The sequence below is a fragment of the Octopus bimaculoides genome, chromosome 5 (assembly GCF_046866305.1).
Source record: "Octopus bimaculoides isolate indiv1 chromosome 5, ASM4686630v1, whole genome shotgun sequence".
NCBI classification, from domain to species: Eukaryota; Metazoa; Mollusca; class Cephalopoda; order Octopoda; family Octopodidae; genus Octopus; species Octopus bimaculoides.
The window spans coordinates 86,677,857-86,701,668 of NC_142932.1; the positions used below are offsets into that span (position 1 = coordinate 86,677,857).

Sequence of the window (23,812 nt, forward strand, 5' to 3'; positions counted from 1 at the left end):
ATACTAAGTGCCTAGTTCACTCTGTAACTAGTTTGTCCATGCCAAAACTGAAACACTGGAGCAAGACATCCTTCTCATTGGATACTATCAAATTGTCCAGCCTATGCCAGCATGAAAAAGTGAGCATAAAATGATGATGATAATAATCCTGACTTGCACTCAACAAGACATATGTATATCTATAGGTTTCAGATATGGTGTGTGTGTGAGTGTGAATAGATAAATAGAGTTTATTGAATGGAGTACATGATCTATGTAGACAGTATGCTCAAGGGAACATGTATAAGTATGAATAAGGATTACAACAGGAAGTGGGGAATTCTAATAGAGCATTTCATCATCCAAGTATAAAATCAATCTCATTACATAACTGATACTTTCTTTTATTAGCTCCAGGTGGAGAAGAAACAAAGTTGGCTTTAACAGGATTTTAATTCACAACATAAAAGGACATAACTAAATGTTGACAGATACAAGACATCCTGGGCAGGATGTTGTGTAAGCCTGTGATACAAAGCATATTGTTTATTGAATAACTGCTACAACCTGTTATGTTATTTCTACTCATTGATGGAATACAGTTTTAAAACCAATAATGACAACAGATCAGTTATTACATTCAGCTCTGCACACCAAATTTTCTGGTGCCTGCTTAATTAATAATACTTTAAAAAGAAAAAGAAGTTTGTTCTTCCTTGCAACAAGAGGTTTCTCAGTATTGTACCAGAAAAAAAAAAGATTTCTGCTTTTGTTTTTCTTAAAGTTATTTTTAAATGTTGTGATTGTGATGGAGGAAAAGTAAACTTTGAAACTGGCATAAGATGGAGAGAGGAGGCGGTGGACGAAGGACATGGTTGTAGATAAGTTTCTGCTTCTTCGTATCTGATTGGCTGATTAGTTCTATAAAGAGGGTGTGGAATGACAAGGAACTACTGAAGTAGAGTAGGAGTTCAAAAGTAGGTCGCATTTATTACATCTTGACCTCTTTAGGAGTAGGAGTGGAAGGAGCAAAAACATTAGGAGTATTTATGCATGCATGTGTGTGTGTATATATACACACATACACACACAATGTTGTTGTTATTAAAGAAAGTTACCATTACACACTTGAGGCGTGTAATGTTTTGTGTAGCAACTGAGTGGTGAAGGTTGGGAAAGTAGCCCACCCACCATCCTTGTGTGTCACATGTCTTTTGGCTGGTTGTAACAATGTGAGGAGGGTACAGTGGTGGGGGATAATATGTTGGTTTAAGGGTCATATACTTAGAGAAAGAAGAACATTGATGTTTTGAATTAGTTTCATCAGATAAAATCAATTAGGTAATTAATTGATTGAAAGATAAACAGAGAAGAGGCCTAAACAGATGAAGTAACATTGTCAAGAAGGACTGAGATAGATTAGTCTGAGTGTGTCTATGAATGTATGGGGTCTTGTCAAGTCTGTTTGACTTCAGGGCTCTAGCTGTGACCTTCGCATGTTTTATTTGACTGATTGCTTAGATTACAAGATTGCTAATTTCGTGTTTATATTTATAGGGTCAAAGCTACATTGAAAGACAGTAGGGGTGTTTGGGGAATGTTTCCATGTACTCACTCTCCTTGTTAGCTGATTAAGGGCTAAGATTCAAAGTTCATAAACTACAATAGGCTTGTTTAATCATTGTCATACACATACTGCACATACTTGTCTTAGGAAAGGTTTCTGACATGCTCACATCCTACACCTCACCACCACCTCAGTAAGATCTAATTGGCAGTATTTTATGCTTGTTTCCCCTACGATCTATATTCTCCTGAAATAGTTTCCAATTTCTAGTCAATGGTTGATTTTGTCCAAAGCTTGATTGATTTTGTCTAAAGATGATTTTGTCCAAAATAACTGTTCATTTTACCATCTTGTCACATTGGTCAACAACTAATAACTGATTATTAATTATTTATTTTTGATTGATTTATAATTAAAGACTGATTATCAGTTGATTATAATTTATTCATCTTTATCCTCTTGATTAAATCTTTTTATATAGTAAATGCACTTGTAGATAAATAAAGTGAAAAGTAAAAAGCACCCAGTACATTCTGTAAAGTAGAAACAATAGAGTTGAGAGAGGACTCTTTAGTCTTGCTGAGAGTGAGAACTTATGATGTTTTGGTGCCTAAAAAACATTGTAAAGTGATTGATGTTAGGAAGGGTATTCAGCCATAAAAACCACACCAAAATTGAGACAGTGAAGTAAGTTGTGGTCCTTCAACCCACTGGATCCTATTGAAAGAAACTCATACCTGCATGGAAGACAGATGTAAAATGACAATGATAATTGTTTGCTTGTATGCTTGCACATATATATGTATGTGTGTATGTTCGTGAATGTATATGTATGAATGTGTATTTATGTAGTAATTTGTTTTTATATTTATCATGCTTGCAAGGACTACCCAGGTATATTATCAAGGCATTGTTTTATAGTCACATGCTTTCTCTGTTGCTAACCCTTAGCTGTTTCTCAAGTAAGAAATCTCTTATTTTACACTTCTTCAAAGCTCTAAGCAATAGCACAATTTGTTGACAAGAGAAGTAACAACAACAACGCTAATATCTAGTCACTTTTGTTGAGTAAAAATGTAAACAAACACGTAGGTATGCTCTCTCTCTCTCTCTCTCTCTCTCTCTCTCTCTCTCTCTCCCCCTCTATACCCCCCTCTCTCTCTTACACACAGGGTTCCTTAACCATTTTCTTAACACACTGGAATCATAGTTGCTGCTACACAACTCCTGATACTGGTTAGTCTGTGGTGGTTTATTTGATGCCAACAACTGGTTGTATCAGTGCTAACAACTCCCATTTCTGAAGGCCATTCTATCACTGATTACCTTGAAACTCATCCAATGGAATTGGCATATATTTACAAAACTGTATTTCTAAAAAACATGAAGAAACGTTCTTAATTCTTGTACAAATATTTTCAAAAAATATGGAGAATATAAGAATAGATACCAGCATGGCTGCATGGTAAGAAGTTTGTTTAACTGCCACATGGTTTTGGGATCAGTCTCACTGTGTAGCACTTTGGTCAATGTCTTCTACTATAACCCTGGGTTGACCAAAGCCTTGTGAGTGGATTTGGTTGATGGAAACTCAAAGAAACCTGTCATATGTGTATATACAGTTGGACCTCGACTTATGAATTTAATTTGTTCTTGAAAGCTGTTCATCACCCAAAATGTTCATAAACTAAAATTCAAGAGAAGCTACAGTGAATTCGAGCAAGAATGCACTGTTGCAGGCTTGTGTGTTTGTCACTCAAGATGCCATCCATCACCTGAGACGTTTTATGTTCGAAAAAATTGTTTCTAAACTGATTTGTTTGTGATAAGGTGTTTGTAAACTGAGATCTCACTCTGTGTGTGTGTGTGTTACTGTCTTTTTGCCTTGACATCACATGAAAGTTGCAAGTATCACCATCTTGTCTTTTGTTCTCAGTTGTTTGTGGAAACCTGTCTAACCATGGGGAAATATTATCTTGCTTAGAAACAAATGCAGGTTAACAACAGGAAGGGCATCCAGCTGTAGAAAATTCACCTCAACAAAATCTGTCTGACTCATACAAGCATGAAAAAGTGGATATTAAAACAACAATAATGATGATGATGACAATGAGGATAAGAATATTAAGAATATGGAAACTATAAGAATGGGAAGCTATATAAGTGTAGGGAGAATATATAAAATATGGAAACTGAAGTTGGTTAACATTTCCCTGTCAGTGTGATTGTTTAAATTTGTGTTAATTTTCTATATCAGAGTTTTGTAAATAACAGCTTTATTAGTCACATGTTGTCTTCTGGGAATAATAACTTAGTTACATGTGTTATCAACAGATCATTCACTGGCTCATTGCTTTTATCATGGTGACAGTGGTAAGGGAGGTTTGTGCAGTTTGGGTGGAACTGATACTACATGAGGTATTTTTGTTTGAAAATACCATTTCTATTGGTTTTCCCCCACTGACGTGTACATATTTCATCAATGAAAAACAGACATGCACGCACACAAACACACACACGCACACACACACCATGAGCTTCTGCACAGTTTCTGCCTGGCAAATTTCACTCACAAGGCATTCATCAACCTGAGGCTATAATAAAGACACTTATCCAAATTGTGCATGGTTGGATTTTACCTGAAACCACATGGCTGTTAAATAAATTTGTTGACCACACAACCATGCCTTTGCCTATTGGTTATGTACACACTCACACTCACAATTCTGTACAACTTTTGCTGACCAAATTTCACTGATAGATATTGGTCAGTATGAAGCTTATGGTTATTTTGACTACTGCATTTGGTTCTTATCCTTACTCCTTGTCTCTGTAGACATAGTGAATGTCTTGAGTAATAGTCAGCAAGTGGGCAATTTGGTCATTGAGATCTTGTCACTGATACTGTATTATGTGTTTGACCATGATACATAATGTTTATAGAAATTCCTGATACACACAAACAGTTCACTGTTGCAAGCAGTGGTAGCATTGTAAAACTGATGTGTTTTGTTAATTTGTAGTGCCGAGGTCTTGTTAGTGACCATGGTAAGACTTGAGCTACCAAACTGTAGTCTTTGAATATATTATAACTGACAAATATCAAATTTGAAGTTTTTACCATTCTGTTACCATTCTACCAGTTCATTAGTCCTAGAATATTGTTTTTCTGTCTTCAGAAGATTCAATATGATAATAGCCTGACTATACAATATTCTCAGACCTTTACCAATGTCAGTCAAACCATTAAAATATAGAAAGCAAAGACAATCACAAGAAAGAGCCCAAAATTAAATCATGTTAAAAGAGTGTTCAGTGCTTGTTACAACAGTAATTACTAAACAAGCATTGGCGAAATTGCCTAATTAGCATGTTTGCATTTCATTCAGTTGAACCTTCAGCAATTCTGCTAAAATGGCTGTGTGCGTTACACAAACTTAAACTTATCTGTCTGTTTGTCATGTGTATAACCACATATAGTGCTATTTTTAATGATATAACCAGAAATGTCATCTAAATATATTGTGTTTGTAAGGTTGCATATGTATATAAGAGTGTGTGTGTGTATATATATATATATATATATATATATATATATATATATATATATATACACAGTCATGTTTATCATTGAGTGTCTGCATGTAGATGTGTATTTGTGTATGTATAAGTGTACACACTATACATATATATATATATATACTTGTGAGTATGTATGTACAGTTATATATTTATGTGTGTGTAGACATATATACTTGTGTATTTATGTAAAAATACTGAAGGTTGAAATGTGGAATGTAATTAATGAACTTTTGAAGTAAATTGTACCAATATCTTTTCCTGTTCTCAGACAGGAAATTTAAATGCTATTGTTCTGCCGGAAAAGGAAGTAGTAAGAAGTTAATTTCCAGTGAGAGACATTTCACAAAAAGATTTACATTGCCTGTGTTTGGACGAGAGATTTTCTGATATAATGACACATTAGGCAGTTAAAGTTCTTAGTGTTGCTGTTATTTTGATAATTGGCTGTAAAAGATTTCTACTTCTTCAGAAATAAAGATGTAGAAAACTCAACTTGTAGAAAATGAGGGAAAAAACATTATGTACCTCTGGTTATAAAATGTTTTTGTTTTTTCTGCTTTTACTTATAAACAAACAATAAGTTCTAGGGGAGACAGTAGCAGAAACCATTGAGTAGGTTAGTTTAAAAGGCCTATCACCTACTTAAGTAAATTAGATTACAGGCATTGATCTGTCCCCAACCACTCACATAGTGTTGCCCTTATCACTTACTACAGTAAGAAATATAGCTGAGAGCTAAAGTTGAGATACCAAAATAGTGAAGTAAATAAAGGATCAAATGAGAAACTAGTATATTACTAGTGAGACAGCTATACCATGGATACTTTAGTAATAGAAGCAACTATATAACTAGGAAAATATATTCTTATAGAGAAAGTTATGTAACTATAGAGAAAGTTGTGTAACTATTGAGAAAGTTATGTTGCTGTAGAGACAGTTATGTAACTATAGAGACAGTTATGTAACTATAGAGACAGTTATGTAACTATAGAGACAGTTGTGTAACTATAGAGGCAGCAATGTGACTATAGAGACAGCAATGTGACTATAGGGACGGCAATGTAGCTATAGAGACAGCTGTGTGGCCATAGAGATAGCTGTGTACCTATAGAAACATTGAGACAGCTATGTAGCTTTACATGTAATTCCAATGAAAGAACCTCTCTGTGGTCACTGTATCAACTAGAAATAACAGCCAAAGGCCCCTCAAAAAACTCTTTACTTAAAAGGGACTCACTGGATAATATAATCTGGGATACACTACCACTGTAAATAAGGTGGTAAGGTCATTATTTGAATGTCTTTGATCACTGGTTTGTTCAGTTGGTGCCGACCTCGGGCTAAATAACTACATCATTTACCGGAGTTATTTTTTTTATCCTCTCTAGAATGTCACTGACAAGACATCATCTTCATTTTAACATCCACTTTTCCATGCTTGCACCAGGCAACTTTTCCATGCTTACTGAGGCAAATTTTCAACAGCTAGATCCCTTCCTGTCATCAGCACTTAACTGTTTCTAGGTAAGCTAGTATTTCCACATAGCCAGACATGTCTTCACAGAATATTGGAACTGAATGACATCCACTTACAGCAACCATGCAATGTTAAGAGAAGGAAACGCACAAACATATACAACTGGCTTCTACCAAATCTACTCACCAGGTTTTGGATGGCCCAGGGCTCTATTAGAAGACACTTATCCAAGGTGCCACACAGTGGTACTGAACCCAGAACCATGTGGTTGGGAAGCAAGCTTCTCAACCCTCCCAGAAATAGGGAGCAAAGATGGATGGATGGGATGGTAAACAATATGTCAATGCTGAAGTCATAAATATGTATGACACATGCCATGACAGTATTGAAGTCATAAATGTATGACATACTCAGTATGATAGTGATGAAGTCATAATTATTATGACACACATGGTTTGACAGTGTTGCAGTCACAATTATAAATGATATGAACAACATAATGGTGTTGAAGCTATCACGTAACTGATTATATGTTGACAAGATGTGATGATTATGATACAAAGTATGCGTCCGGCCACTGGATAATAAATGGGTCAATTAAAGAAATAATGTTATACATACACATGCATGCACATATATAAATATGAACACACACACACACACACACACACACACACGAAACAACAAAAAGGAAATGCATGAAGTAGCATTAGTAAACATTCATAAGGAGGTGAGTTGGCAGAATCATAAGCACACTGGGCAAAATGCTTAATGACATTTTATTCATCTTTACATTCTGAGTTCAAATTCTACTGAGATCAACTTTGCCTTTCATCCTTTCAGGGTTGATAAAATAAGTACCAGTTGAACCCCCCACCTCCCCTGAAATTACTGGCCTCATACCAAAGTTTGAAACCATTATTAAACATATGTGTCATGTTAATGAGACACATACACATACATACACATATATAAATACATACACATATATGTAATAAGTACATGCTCACATATAGATAAAAAAATATTTAATCCTTAATTGTTAGTCCAGCAAAATGTATATTCTGTTTCACCTATGGCTCATCAAGACAGAATATATATTTTGTCAGATTAAAAATTATGGATTAAATACTTTTTATTCACTCTCAGACTTATCTTTGAGCACTTTATTTTGAGTGACCAGACATAGCTTCCTTTTCCCCTCAGTCATATGATACTGTAATTTACTGTAATTCACTTATCAACTTCTATTTATTTACTCACTATTACCCTACTTATATTCACATATTATCCATTACCCACTAAAACAACCTATAACCCCTAATCCAGGAATCATACCAATATTAGCCATAAAATAATACTCAGTCTGCTGTGATGATTCTAAAATACAACACTTAAAAACCTTATGGTATATCTTTTTTCTACTCCTCTGATGAGATTTTGCCTAATATAATGATTTTATTAATTACTATTTAATCTATTAGGCCTAATCGAAACAGCTGTAAGAGGTCATGGTTGATTTTTGCAGATAATAAATTTTTATTAAATGTTATATCACCATTTTCTTACTTACTTTTGAATGATTATAAACCATGGTTTATGTATATATATTTGCTTATTTCCTTCTAAATTTTTGCTGACATTGGATCCTTGATAAGGTTTATTTTCTATAAATCAGACTGTATTTCTCTCTCATTCCTTATATCATCTATATATGTCTACCTATTTATGCATACATGTCTGTCTATTGCTCTGACTATATGTATATCTATTTATCTATCTATCTATCTGAGCCAAATATAGTGGATACAACTTAGGACACAGTTCAATTAGTCCATCTAATTTACATAACAGTGCATGTTCTGGCAATATGTCATTCTTTTCCAGTAAGGCTAAAATTGTATGTTTATCAAGAAAGGTAGAGGCATCACATGACCTGTGGCTAGAGTGTTGGTTGTATGCTCATAAGTTCATGGATTCAAATCCTGGGCTAGGTGGCAAACTGTCTCCTAGAGCAAGGCACTTTATTTCACTTTTTCCAGTATATTTATGTGAAAAAGGGTACCCATCCAACTGCTCATGCTAGCTCTTGCCTACAGCTATCACATCATGGATGTTTCCACTGGGGCCTGGTTGGCAGGTCAAGAGTGTGTTTGTGCCTGCTTGTAACTACATAGGTACCTAAAATGATTAGTGAATGCATGGTACATGTTAGCTAGTCATACTTGCTTGTAAGTGATGAACATACCCTTTCATCAAGAAAGATGTCTTAAGATTATATTTAAAAAGAAAAACACTGAGTAATGCATTATAAATTAATTACCAATGTTGTCAGTGCTTGTGTCTTTAAAGTTAGATGGACCAGTTTAAAGTTTGTATATACTGTATTCACTTCAAACAGATGGTTAGACAAATACATAAAATAGTGAATAAACACACACCACACACACACACGCACACACACATATGTGAATAAATAGGCAGACATATAGATGCTTTTACCTATTTATTCATGCATACGTTCCATTTGTGGGCATTGATCAGTTTGAGACTATGCTAGAAACCACTTGCAGAGGCTTCTGAGGAATTGAATCAGGAACCTTATGGTTTGCAAAGAGAATTTCTCATATGGTAACCCTAACCTTTCTGATGTAGTTATAGAGATGTTATAAGATGTGGTAGCTTCCATCAATGATTATCAGAGACTGTGCGACTCCATGAATATTGTTAAATCTTTGTTTCATCATTATTCTATATCATATCAAACATGCTTTTTTTATTTTCTTATAGTCTCTGAAAATTTGCACAATTCACCAGAAAAACAGCTCAATGGATGGACAAATTGCCAGAGTAAGTTAATTTTTAATATTGCATTCTGGCATTGATTTTACTGATGGGTAGCATTCTTAAACTTTTCTGTCAGGCCTTCTCCAAGCCTGATGGGTGGGTAGGGTAACAGAAGAACTCTTGGGTTAACAGAGTAACTCCTGGGTTACCATGACAGTGGTGTGAATTCTTGCAACAGTGTAGACTCTGCTAAAGATATCAAGATATCTGGTAGTGGTATTAAACCAGACAAGAAATTAAATCCTTTACCCAAAAATTGGCAGAATCCATCTGCTGGGTTTCTGTACCATTTCTGTCTACCCAATTTTTCTCACAAGGATGGCTCAGACTGAAACTCAGGTTGAAAGCATTTACATAGGGTGACGTACAGTAAGACAGAACCAGGATCTACATGATTGTGAAATGATCTTCTTAACCACATAGCTGTGACTGCATCTGTATGTACGTATGTGCAATCATTGCATGATTAATACTGACTAGTGTTGTGAGTTTGGGAAAGAAGTTAGCCATAGTAAATATAGGCCAAAGACGACACAAAAAGTGTTTGAATGCACTTAGACATTTGACCTTGTGGAAAAATGAACATTGTTTGTGTGTGTGTGTTGTATTAGTATTAGTAGTAGTAGTAGCCATGACTTTTCAGAGCTTTCTTCCTTGTCCCATATTGGTTAGACAATTTAGTGTTTGGTTTGAGCATCAGTTGGTAGCATATGAAGGAAAGAAGAGTGGGAGAGGTGTGTAACAGTAGTTGAAGTGTACTGTTGAATGAATCTTTGCTAATCGCTTAGGTGGTCTTCTTTTGGCACCAGTCCAGGATGTTTCTGTTTATGTAATGATGGCCTTGTTCCCTATACCTGAGCCACTCTATGTTATGAGTACAGCATGTTTTTGCGTGTGCAACAGTAACATTGTTCCATATTTACTAATAGTACCCTAGTGTATCTAACAAGTATCAAAGTACATATCTACTTACAATTCTACATTGTGGGTGATACTTAAGCTTTCTAGAGGGTCAGAAGCTAATTGTGGGAACAGTATTTGTGAAACAAGATCTGAGGATGCTGGGCTGACCTCAGAGAAGTGAGGATGAAAGATGAAGACAATTTGGTGATAAAATGTAGAAAAGCAACGTTAAAAATGATGATAATAGTTGTGGTGATGGTGATGGTGGTGATAGTTTGGTAATGGTCATGGAAATGTTATTTTTCTGAAGAATTACTGTGAATGTGTATGGCATAGTCTGTATGAAACCATTCCTCGCAATGAAGGGAAGTGTAATTATTGTTATCAGAATCTACATCATTAGTATTGTCTCTCATCATGGCTAAAATAACTAGCAAAAATAGCAATGTTGTAGAGGTATACTGAGTACAAGAGATCTTCTCTTCATCTCTCTCTGATTGTTAAGACACCTTCTTTGGTTGAATAGATGAATGGATGTTACATCTGATATCTATTGGATAAGTTTCTGAAAGATGCAAATGAAATAGCACCTCAGCACCATTCAGGCTTTGATTCAAATAACTACTAAGCAAAACTAATGTTTTTAATTCTTGGTTTTAACTGTTATATGTATGTGAGTGTGTGGATGTGTGTGTATGTGTGTATATATATATATATATATATATACACACACACACACACACACACACACATATATCATCGTCATCATCTGGCAAAGTTTCTACAGCTGGATGCCCTTCCTAATGCCAACCACTTCAAGAGTGTAGTGGGTGCTGTTACATGCCACTGGCACAATGGCCAGTCCAGCGGCACTGGCAATAACCACACTCAAATGTATTTCACGTGCCACCAGCACATGTGCCAGTAAGGCGACGCTGGCAATGATCATGCTCGAATGGTGCTTTTTACGTGCGAGAGCCAATCCGTGGCCCTGGCAACTATCACACTCGGATGTGCTTATAATGGTCCACTGGCACGAGTGCCGATCAGGCGGTACTGTCATTAGCTACATCAGTGATTTTGATTTCACTTGCCTGAAAAATTTATATTACTATTTATATTCATGTTATTAAGTGATAATGCATTTCTACAGACATTTTCAAAAGAAAACAACAAGCAACACAACAACCACTTTTATGTATAAAACTAGTTTCTAAACATACACAGTGCAATATTTATACATAAAAACATTTGAAGAGAGATACTTTAGGGAATAAATAAAAATTATAATATTATACTAGGTCAACAAAAGATGCTGACGAGTATGAGGGATGGTGATTTTGGAATGAAAGTTATTGGGACGGTGAGGATCACTATTTTCTATTTTATAGTTCTTTGATCATCAAGTAGATGGTTGATGATGATGAACTTATCCAAAATTGTTTGGATGTTTAAGATGCATCGTCTCATTGTACAACTCAGAAACTGAACTCATTGTAAACTCTTGTTAGTATTGTATTATGTTCGCGATTAGAGGTATTACCAGCAAAAGACTTGCAGACTTCCCTGTATAAGTGCCAAACGTTTAGCAATATTCTTTGCATTTAATTTAAGTGGAGTTTTGTGTAATTTCTGTACTCTCATTTGTAATATTAGCTTGCTCTTGTTCTAACAGCATCAGATAAACAATGAGATACTATTAGTTCATCTACATTATCCTGTATAACTTCTTTGAACCTAATATCATTTGCAAGTGTTACAATATCTTTCTGAATTTGATATAGACTTCCTGCTTGTGGAAAACTTGTAAAATCAGAGACAGTTTGGACATACACTTTTCCAAACATGATTCATAGTTGGTTTCATTTCATCCCGTGACTCAGCTATGTTATTCATAGTATCCATTATGTTGAACTTCTTCCAGGAGTCCCTTTATCTGTAAGTTTATCCTTCCTGTCAATTGTATTCATAAGTCATTTGAAAGTTTTCAGATAATATACCCTGGAGTTAAGTATCACCCCTTATTACCTCGAGCAAAGAAGTTGTATTCTTAAGGATATATTGTATGCTCACATCAGAAATCTTGCTTAAGTGCACTGAGTGACTTGGTGCATTGTCTAAAAGGAGCACACTGTATCTTCTCCAGCAAGACAAAAAAAATGTTTGTAAGCCACTTTTACAAAACGCTTTTTTTCATCCATACCTTCTTATTTAAATGACAGATCAGAGGTAAATTAAACTTTTCCTAACCCTTGAAAGCCCTTGCATTTTCAGAGTGATACATATGTAGGGATTTTAAATTCATATCATCAGTATCATTTCTTCCCAGAATAAGCATTGGATGATTTTTGGAAGCTTTATATCCTGATGTTGATTTTTCTTAAGAAATAAACATTCTAGCTGAAAACTGCTGCTTCATCATTAAATACTTGCTCTGGTGTGTAACCCCCCTTTAGCAATAATTTTTTTTTTATTTCAGCTGCTCAGGATAATAGTAGCAACCCTTGTATCAACACTGACAGCTTTACCAGTCATTTTTATGTTGTATAAACTCAAGCACTTCTTAAACCTTTCAAACCAGTCATTACTAGCCAGAAAAAGTTTTTCTTTATAAGTTTCACCTTACCTTTTCTACAAATTATCATACAAACTTTTGGGTTTTTAATTAATTATCATTCTCAATCCATATACCTAAGAGCTATTCCATTTTATAACACCATATTATATCTATGAAAAAAATGAGGTCAGAACAGTTAATGGAGTAACTTCTTGAACACTTGACTTTATTTTCTGTCTATTGTCAAATAGTTTCTACTGTAGACACTACAAGCTTTAATGTTTTGGCAATGTGGGTGATTTTTTTTCTTCCACAAAGCCTTTTTAAAACATCAAGTTTCATATCTAGGGTAATGCTTTTGCAGTCTTTTTTTGTACTGCTGTCTTCAGTTCCACTTCATAAATTCTTTCCAGACATTTTGAATTGTAGGTTAATCAAACAGGTGCAGTGAGCAACAATTATCCACAACAAATATGTAGTAGAAACATAACACCAGGAAAGAACTGTTTTGTGAGAGCAAAAGCTTATTGCATTTCTTTGGATGTAAGAATGGAAATGAGAAAGGAAAAGGGTGAAGGAGTGAGGTTGGAGGAAGTACTGTACAATTATAGTTAGTTGAAGAGTAACCAATTTCATTGGAACTTCACCCCCTTGTACCTCTAACTTGAGTGAAAAAATATCACATACTCTCTCTCCCTCTCTCTTACATACACACCACCTCACTGCATTGACATACAACATATGTAGCTACAGGCATTACTGTCATGTTGATGCTATTGTTGTTGCCAGTTGGTTATTCAAAGTTGGTGGGTTGGCAGTGGTGGTGCTGTTGATTGTACTAAATTTGCTGATGGTAGGGGTATTGTTGGTGGTGGCACTGGTTATATTGTTCTTGTTAATTGTATTGTTGTGCTTGTTTAGTCTCAAGTCAGTCCTCATTGGCCCAAGATCAGACATTTCATTCAACTTTTGAAATACAGTAGTGTACCACTTTATTTTGCACAGTTGTCTTTTATTTTAGATGGAGTTGCTTATTCTGTTCACATGACATGAGTTCTGTTAGAAAGATTGATCACAAAACCCCAAAATCTCTGATTTTGGTTGTTATTAACTGTACATTAGGTATTGAGTACTACTTCTTTATGTTTATATATATGTTTCTGAGTGTGAATGTGTCCATAACCATGTCTGTATTTGTTTACAAGTGTTGAGTTACATCCCTTTATGTTAAAATTAACTTAGCGATTCAATAGAGATCCGTAAAATAGACTAAAATAAATACTATGGTCAATATGATTGACTATAATCCTTGTAGAAGATACTCCAGCATGACCGCAGTCCTTGTGAATCCAGTAAAGGAATTATGAATATAAGCAATAAGGAAGCACAAATTTTATAGAAACCATTTTTAGAGTCAAATTTATGTTAACATTTTGTCACAGTGTCTTCTCCTATTTTGCAGTGAAGGTTGCAGATAATGTACAATCATAGTGGAATTGTCCATGACACTCATATTTAAACATAGTTTGATATGATTATCTTGATTTATGTCCCATGACCATAAGCATAAATATTATTGACTCTATAACAACATGAAGCTTATCTATTGGAAACCAGTGTTTACCCTAAAGTTTTATGAAAGATGTTTTAAAGAGATAACTGTTCTGAAATATATATGCAAGGAAACCTCTGTAGAATTACTGTCATTTTCACAAAGATAACTGATAAAACTTGTCGAAATGGTGATATTTAAATCTGCCTATTTACTTTGTAGTAATCTTTTCCTATCTCCTATGATAGGTATACTAGTTAGGATTGTTGCTCTGACCTTTAATGTAACTACTTGTTTAGTGAAGAGCCTGTTTATCATTGACAGGCAAAAGAATAAATCTCTTACAATATTTTCTCCATACTGAATGAAGTTTAGGACTGGACTTATCTTGTCTTTGCTACACAATAATAGTATTTATATGTGAGGTTTGTATGCAGCAGTATCGCTGTTGTGCTTTTATGCCACCTGAAAAGACAGAAACATTTAGTTCAGTGATGGTGGATCACTTTTCAAAACTGATGTTATAATCATCAATTGAACTATTCACTTTAAGCTGTGTCTCCTCACATTCTGGTGTGACTGTGTGGTAAGAAGTTCGCTTCCCACCCACATGATTCTGGGTTCAGTCCCATTGCATGACACCTTGGGCAAGTGTGTTCTACTATAGCCCCAAGCTAACCAAAGACTTGTGAGTGGATTTGGTACACAGAAACTGAAAGAAGCCGTGTGTGTGTGCTACTGTCTACTTGCCTTGGCATTGTATTATAGTTGTAAACAAGTGTCACCATCATGCAAGTGTGGTCTTTCATTTTACAATCTTCTGTATAAAAATGTTTGTCTGATTATGGGGAAATAATACCTTACTTGAACGCAGATGAGGATTGACAACAGAAAGGCCATCTAACCGAAGAAAATCCACTTCAATAAATTCCATCTGACCCATGCAATCATGGGAAAGTGAACATTAAAATGATGATTAAAATGATAATTATCCATCTAGAGTAGTGAGCTAGCAGAATTGTTAGCATGCTTAGCGGCATTTCTTCCATCTTTACATTCTGAGTTCAAATTCCACCAAAGTCAACTTTGCCTTTCATCCTTTCAAGAACAATAAAATAAGTAAAAGTCAAGTACTAGGGTTAATGAAATCGACTAGCCCCCTCCCATTTAAAAAAACAAAAAAACCAGAATTTCAGGCTTTGTGCCTATAGAAGAAAGGATTTAATTATCTACCTACAAATTTCTAGTCTTCATTAAATTCATTATTGCTGCACTTAATTTTTTCATGACTGGTTTTTCTCAACTACCTTGTTTTGCATAACTGATAATAAATCATTCCATATTATACAATCTCTTACTTATACCCTGCTCTCCATTTTTTTCTCTATCTCTCCTCATTCCTTTCTTTGTTTCTGGTTTATTATAATGTCTGCTTTAATGTTACCTTAAAATATTTTATATTCTAATCTTTATTCTAATATATTCCATTTCACACACATATGATTTAATGGCAGATTTTATGTTTACCTCTTTGTACATCAAAGTTATTACAAGGATTTGTTGTACATCTCATACAAGTTTGTAACAGTTTTCCATTTCTACTTTATTTCTAACCCACTTCTCCATACATTTATTATCATTTATATTCTAGTTTTATAAGCCAATGTATTCATTTTCACAACCTTACTTTTTATTTGGTATCATGTATTTTATTTATGCTGTATTTTATATAATAATTCCACTGTTTCAACACACTACACATATCATCATCATCATCATTATGACTTCATTCCATGCTGGCATGGGTTGGATAGGTTGTCATGGTACATGTCAGTTAACATTTGGAGTTACAGCTCTCCTTGATGGTTCAGATAACCACATCTAATGCATACATTCTATTTCAATGGCTGGATGCCTTCTTAACACCAGCCACATTATGGTCCGTACAGAATGCATCTTTATTGTGATATTGTCAACATGGCAAAATCCTGTAAAAGACAATATTTTAAGACATTCACATTTCATTATCATCTCATTGTACATGTTACTGAGAATATGATGATTCTTTGTATGAAAATAAATAGGTATACTTCAAATCACTTTAACTGTTTGAAATAGCTGCCAAATCTCCATGAGACAAATCCATACTATCTTAAACAAGGAAAATTACACTGATAACATACTCCTAGATACCTTGAAGAAGACGGGATAATTGTTGCAGAAATATCTTTAATCATTGGTTTTTAATTGATCAAGGTTAACCTAGGGCTAAACAACAACAATAGCAGTGTGCTAAGTGCATTTTTTTATCATGATATAATCAATATGATAAAATCCTGTAAATGACGATATTTTAAGATATGCACATTTCATTATCATCTCATTGTACACATTACTGAGTATGAGGACTCTTTGTAGGAAAATAAATAGGCACACTTTTACCAAATATATTGAAGATTATGTTTTTTCTAGCACACCCACCCATGCATATAAATGCCTGCACACACACATGCACACGCATGCAGGAAGACATGACTGTGGTTGAGTTGTTTATTTCTTGACTGTGGCTTCAAGCTCATTTCCACTATATTGCACTTTGGGTATGTATCTTTTATTATAGCCCCAGGCCAACCAATGTTTTGTGAGGGAATTTAGTCAACAGGCACTGAAAGAAACCCTTTGAATGTACACATGTGTGTGTATTGTGTGTGTGTGTGCATGTACATACATGCATGTGTATTCATGTTAATGTTTACAAAAACTGCTCAGAGCTATAAGTACAGACAGTGGTGTTGCCCTTTGCAGCACACCCACAGTTGATGACACCATTGTGGTTGTACTGCGACAAGTGAAATTGGTTGTCATCTCCTGTCAACAAAATCATTCATTTTCTCTATGCTTTTGCATTTCCCTGGAATGAAAAAAAAAATCCTTATTTGAAGACCAGTTTAGGGTTGGAGACAGGAAATGCATCTATCCATAAAAAATTTTGCCTCATTGTTTAACCCTTTAACATTTGGATTCCTCTGTCAAATATATGCTTATTTATTCACACTGTTTTGAACAAATCATACATTATTTCATAGCTCTGACATTTCAATGATGTGATGGCTTATTTAAAGAATGGCATTGTGGGGTAGGTGTGAAAGGCAGGATCTGGTCAGTTTTAATATAAAATTGGTAGAAATATTTGGGCCTGATATGGCTGGTTTAAATGCCAAAGGGTTAATTCTGTCAGAGCATGGAAAACAGATGAAATGATACAGGTTTTTCTCAAATCAAACTTTGTAATAAATAATGTTATCTAAGAATTACATGCTATGTTTTTATCTCTTTGTTCATTTTGATATACCTAGTATTTTAAGATGGTGAGCAGGCACAATCATTTGCACACTAAGCAAAATGATTACTGACATTTTGCCCATCTTTATGTTCTGGGTTCAAATGCTGCCGGGGTCAGCTTTGCCTTTCATCCTTTTGGGGTTGATACAATAAATACCAGTCAAGTACTGGAGTCAATTTAATCAACTTAAACCCTCCCCAGAAATTGCTGGCCTTGTGCCAAAATTTGAAACCAATATGTCCAGTATTTCATTTGCTCAACATCAGGAGTTAAATTTATTCATGCATGCAGACTGTATTCCCCATAATTATATTTATTTCATGTCCTTAAACATAATTAATTAGTCATCTTTCAAAGACAATATCCTAAAATTATTCCCTCTGAATTCACACATACTTTGATTGAAAAACTTTCTCAAGACCCAATTTTTATGTGCACACTTGTTTCAAATTATACCACTTGCTCATAATTCTACTTTATTACAAAATGAATTTATGCTATCAAAAACTTTTCTAATAATAACTCCTCTTTAAAACAAGAATTGCTGTGAGTCTTATGTGACAAGAACAAATCCAACCTGTTTTGGCAAAGTCTACATCTTTCCAAACACTAATTTAAGTAGGATTTCAACAGAGATCTGCAAACCAATGAAGCACACTTATTTATTATACAATGCTGCTATTGCTTGCAGAAGGAGGCTTCATTTCTCTGGTGTATTCATTTACAACTAGCTGGATTGAACCAGTTCAGAGTTGTGACTATGTTTAGAGCTCAGTGATAGGTTATCAACTGTTTGATTCTTTGATAAACTGTGGAACTTCAAATCCTTTTATCTGTTTGAAATAGCAGCCAAATCTCCATGAAACAAAGCCTTACTATCTTACACAAGGGAAGTCACATTGCTAATGTACTCCTAGATACTTAGAAGACGATGGGATTGAATGCAGTAGGAATGTCTTTGACCATTGGTTTTACTTGATCAAAGTTAACCTGGGGCTAAACAACAATAGCTATGATCTTTATTCTTCAAAATGCTCATTAACAGAATATCATTAATTAGTATTGGAGATATTTAATTAATTGTAGAATCAACTTCAATATACAACTAACATATAATATATCAACCTCAGAGGAACAATTGGCAAATTTAGCACTAATGGGATTTGATCTCTTGAAGTAAAAAAAACAAACAAAATAACTAAATATAGTAAGTTCTTCAATCCTATGTACTAACATAACTTCCATTCCACATAATAATACATATTTCCACAGTCTTTAGACTTCTTTTTCTACTACCATTTGTCATTATAACAATTGTCATAATGAGTTGTAATTCTTTCAAAAGTTGACACAACACATTAGCATGAATTTTCATTGGTTCTTAAAGTTTTCTTATGTTTTTTGAAAGAACACTGAAAATAGTTGTTCTGAGACATCTGCAGTACCAGACAGTTCCACAGCACAACACTATGGCATGGTATATTGCTCCTTCTTACTCACTAATGGCATATATGTGTGTGGTATGTAAACATATATATATATATATATATGCATACACACACGTGCATACTTGGCTGTTTTCCGTTTTAGTCTTAAGGGGTGGTAGAACAATTATGTTTTTTGGGGCATGCACAAGGAGGAGTGTATATGTCTGTAATGAAGGGATGGGAGATGCTTCTCTGCATGTGATTGTGTACTTGCATATTTTGTATCTGTGTGTTCATTAAGATGAATGTGTGTGTGAGACTGCATATGTATTATATAATTTGCTAGGTTTAGTATGTGAATGCAAAAAACATGGAGGATATATGCAATATATGTCCTTGGTTGTGGGTGTATACATGTGAATGTTTTTGTGTAGGCAGGGAGATTAAGTACATGGGTATGTATACACACACATACACACACCATATTCTGTATATATATGTGTGTGTGTGTGTGTGCATTTGGATGTGTAAGCTTATTTGTATGTGCCTGTTGTGGGGACAGATGTATATATATATATAAGAGAGTGTATCTGCTGTGTGTGTATGCATGCATTCATGTGTGGGTGTTATTGTAATGAGTTTGTATAAGTACTTCTTAAAAGAAAGAGATGAAATCTAAATGATATCATGTATTTATTATGTTCATTTTAATTTATTTTTAATTATTAAATATAATATAAATTGTATCCTGTCACAATAATGAAAAAGGGAAAAAACACAATGTTATATTCACTTTTGTTGTATTCCACAGTACATGCCTCTTTTTAAATGACTCTACCATAATGTCATTGTTTTAGTTTCAACAATCTGAGAACAATTCCTTCATCAAACAAGTACAATTCGGATAAATAAATTTTCTTTTTGATTTCTTTGTTTCAATGATTTTACGTTCAGAAAAAAATTATAAATAAAGATTAAATGTGTGTGTGTGTGTGTGTGTGTGTGTGTGTGTGTGTGTGTGTGTGTGTGTGTGTGTATAATCTCCAGGAATAGGATACTTGGTGACAAATGGAAATCAGACTGATTGAAACACAATGCACATATAAATATTGTAAACATACACCCTATAAAAGGTGTGGTGTGTGTGTATGTATATATATCTTGTTTCAATCATTAGACTGCAGCCAAATTGGGGCACTGCCTTGAAGAATTTCAGCCAAAAGAATTGACCCCAGTATATATTTTTTAAGCCTGGTATTCTATCAATCTATTTTGCCAAACCACAGGGAAGTAAACACACCAACACCGGTTGTCAAATACACACACACGACAGACTTTTTTCAGTTTCTGTCTACCAAATCCACTCACAAGGCTTTGATCGGCTTGAAGCTATAGTAGAAAATACTTGCTTAAGGTGTCATGCATTGGGACTGAACCCAGGACCATGTAGTTGGGAAACAAACTTCTTACCACACAATCACACCTGCACATGTGTGGGTGAGTGGTGGGCATTGGAGGGTTTTGTTGTTGGTGTATGTATCACAAATATAGAACCTAATTTTTAAGGGGTGGCAAGCAGAAACAAGAAATGGGATATGCATGTTTCCCACAGACTTTTGTGTTGTCTTTCAACTGAAAATAACTCCATCTGGGAATATATAAGAAGATTATACATTTGGTATATTTAAAGATTACCTTCAAGTTTATTATTGTTCTTTAAATTAAATAAGAGTAATAATTAGGAGAATAATAATAATAATAATAATAATAATAATAATAATAATAATTGCTAAATAGAACTGGATGCGGTTACAAATGCTACGGAAAAACAGTCAGCCACCTTTTTATATATGGATGACCTAAAATTATATGCAAAAAATGACAAAGAGCTAGAAACACTACTACAGACAGTACACGGCTTTACCAAGGAAATAGATATGAAATTCGGATTAGAAAAATGTGCCAAAGCAACCCTGAAAAGAGGAAAATTAGTTAAAAGTAGCAATATAACACTAGATAAGGCCAATGAAATAAGAGAACTAGACGAAAGCCAACCATATAAATATTTAGGAGTCAATGAACTAAATAGGATACAACATACACAAATGAAAGAAAAAATAAAGAAAGAGTACTATAGACGAGTTAGATCAATACTAAAAACAGAGCTCAATGCTAAAAACAAGATAATGGGTATCAACACTTTAGCTGTCCCAGTTATAAGCTACAGCTACAACATCCTTAACTGGACACTAAACGAACTATCTAAAATAGACAGAAAAACAAGAAAAATAATGACAGGATATAGGATGCACCACCCAAAATCTGACATAGAAAGGCTATATATACAATGCACAGAAGGTGGCAGGGGTCTTATACAGCTGGAAAACTATTATAAAATAACCACCATAGGACTGCAAAAATACCTACTCCAGAAGCAAGGAAAATTAATACAAATAGCCACAAAACACGAGCAAAACAAAAGACTGTTTTCAGTATTTAAGGAAGCTGACAAATACAAACAAGAAATCAATCTACCTAACAAATACGAAGAAGAAGAAGAAGAAGAAGAAGAAGAAGAAACAACAAAAGCTATGAAACAAATGAAATCCAAACTAAAACTAGAACAGCAACGGACTATGATAAAACGATGGCAAGAAAAGCCCCTACATGGTAAATACTGGGCTAAACTAAATGCAAAAGAAATAGACAGAGAAAAATCCCAGCAATGGTTGAGAAGCTCAGGACTCAAAGCAGAGACTGAAGGATTTTTAAATGCTGCACAAGACCAAAGCCTCCCCACCAGAAATTACCAAAAACATATAATGAAAAGAAACATAACAAGTAACTGTAGAATTTGTGGAGATGGACAAGAAACAATAAATCATATTATCTCTGGCTGCCCAGTCCTGGCTAAGAAGGAATATATTCACAGACATGACAGAACTGGGACCTATATACACTGGAAGCTATGCCAACACTATGGAATAACAACAGAAAAAAGATGGTATAAACACACGCCAGAAAAGGTCACAGAAAACGAGAAAGCAACCATACTCTGGGATATGCCAATACACACAGATAGAGAAATTAAGGTAAATAGACCAGATATAGTTGTCAAAGATCATGAAGAAAAAAAATGCTTTCTAATTGATGTATCAATACCAGCAGATGACGACGTCTCTCTAAAAGAAATGGAAAAACTTTCAAAATACAAAGACCTGGAAATAGAGGTAACTCGAATGTGGAATCTAAAAACAGAAACAATTCCTATTATAGTAGGTGCCTTAGGTATAATAAAAAAATATTCAGACAAATACATAACAAAAACACCAGGACTTACAAATATATATAACATACAGAAAATTGCACTATTGGGCACAGCACACATCCTACGCAAAACACTTTCAATACAGTAACCATAAGAGCACCACAGCAAACCACAGCACATACCCAAGGCGCACAGAGCTGCGCTCGGTAGTGAAGTGAAAGCACGTTATAAAAATAAAACTACTGAACAATAATAATAATAATAATCCTTTCTAATTTTGGCATAAGGCCAGCAGTTTGTTAGGGGAGGTGGTAAGTCGATTACATCAACCTCAGTATTTAACCGGTACTTACTTATTGATCCCAAAGTAAAGTTGGCTCCAGCAGAATTTTAACTCAGGAGATAAAGAGTCAAAAGAAATGCTATTAAGCATTTCACAAAGCACACTGACTATCCTGCCAGCTCACTGCCTTTAATAGTAATCCTTTCTATTGTAGGCACAAAGCTAGAAATTTTGGAGGGGTTGAATAAATACAACATTTATTTTTTCATCTTTTAGTTAGCACTTATAACTCTTTCCAAACCTCTAAGACTGATGGCAGAGAAGAAGGAAGGACAGTATCCTCAAACTGGAGACCTAGTTTGAATACTTGCAGCAAAGTAAACTCTGTTAATAGCACCCAGTATCGCAGGTTAAATTGGATGACAAACAAAGTCTATCAAATTAGAAAGAGCCCAAACAGATACCTCAAGACATCCAGTTCAATGTTCTTACATTTCTACCAATCTATTCTCCTAGACTGGTACGTCTTTTTAAAGACTCTGAATGTATGGAAGACTAAGTTGGCCAGTAGGATTTCAACTCAAAGTACAGAGTGTCCAAATATCATGATACATTCTACATGAGTCTGACAAATCTGCTGATTCACTGCCTAGATTGGCAGGATTTGAACTTAGAATATAAAAGTTTATATCTAGATAGTACAAATTATTTTGTCTGGTGCTCCATTGTTTCTAGGATTTAATGATAATTTATAACATGTACACAAAGCTACAGGTATTTTGGGAGGTAGGGGTCAGTCTTAGTAGATTAAATTGGCCTCTCTGCGTGACTGTTATATAATTTTATCAATCTCAGAAGGATGAAAGGCAAAGCCGACCTCAACAAGATTTGAACTCAGAATGTAAAGACCTAGAACAAATACTGCAAGTAATTGTTATCTAATGCTCTAACATTTTTGCCAGCTTGCTGTCTTAACAGTAGTAGTAGTCTTTACTACTACTAATAATAATAATTATTATTATTAATG

The 23,812-nt window shown here is 34.5% G+C and overlaps 1 protein-coding gene across 7 annotated transcripts in view; it reads left to right on the forward strand.

Annotated features, from left to right (window-relative positions):
- The window catches only part of LOC106878747 (protein bicaudal C homolog 1-B), a 252,304-nt gene that overhangs the window by 138,669 nt on the left and 89,823 nt on the right, over positions 1-23,812 (forward strand). For 4 of the 7 annotated variants that reach the window (XM_052968360.2, XM_052968361.2, XM_052968362.2 and 1 more), the window contains exon 2: positions 9,396-9,455. In XM_052968360.2, coding sequence (XP_052824320.1) covers positions 9,396-9,455 — 60 coding nt within the window. Of the gene's footprint in view, positions 1-6,292; positions 6,409-6,541; positions 6,653-7,207; positions 7,336-9,395; positions 9,456-23,812 lie in introns of those variants that run through there. The other 3 variants (XM_014928064.3, XM_014928063.3, XM_014928065.3) reach the window with 3 other exon arrangements.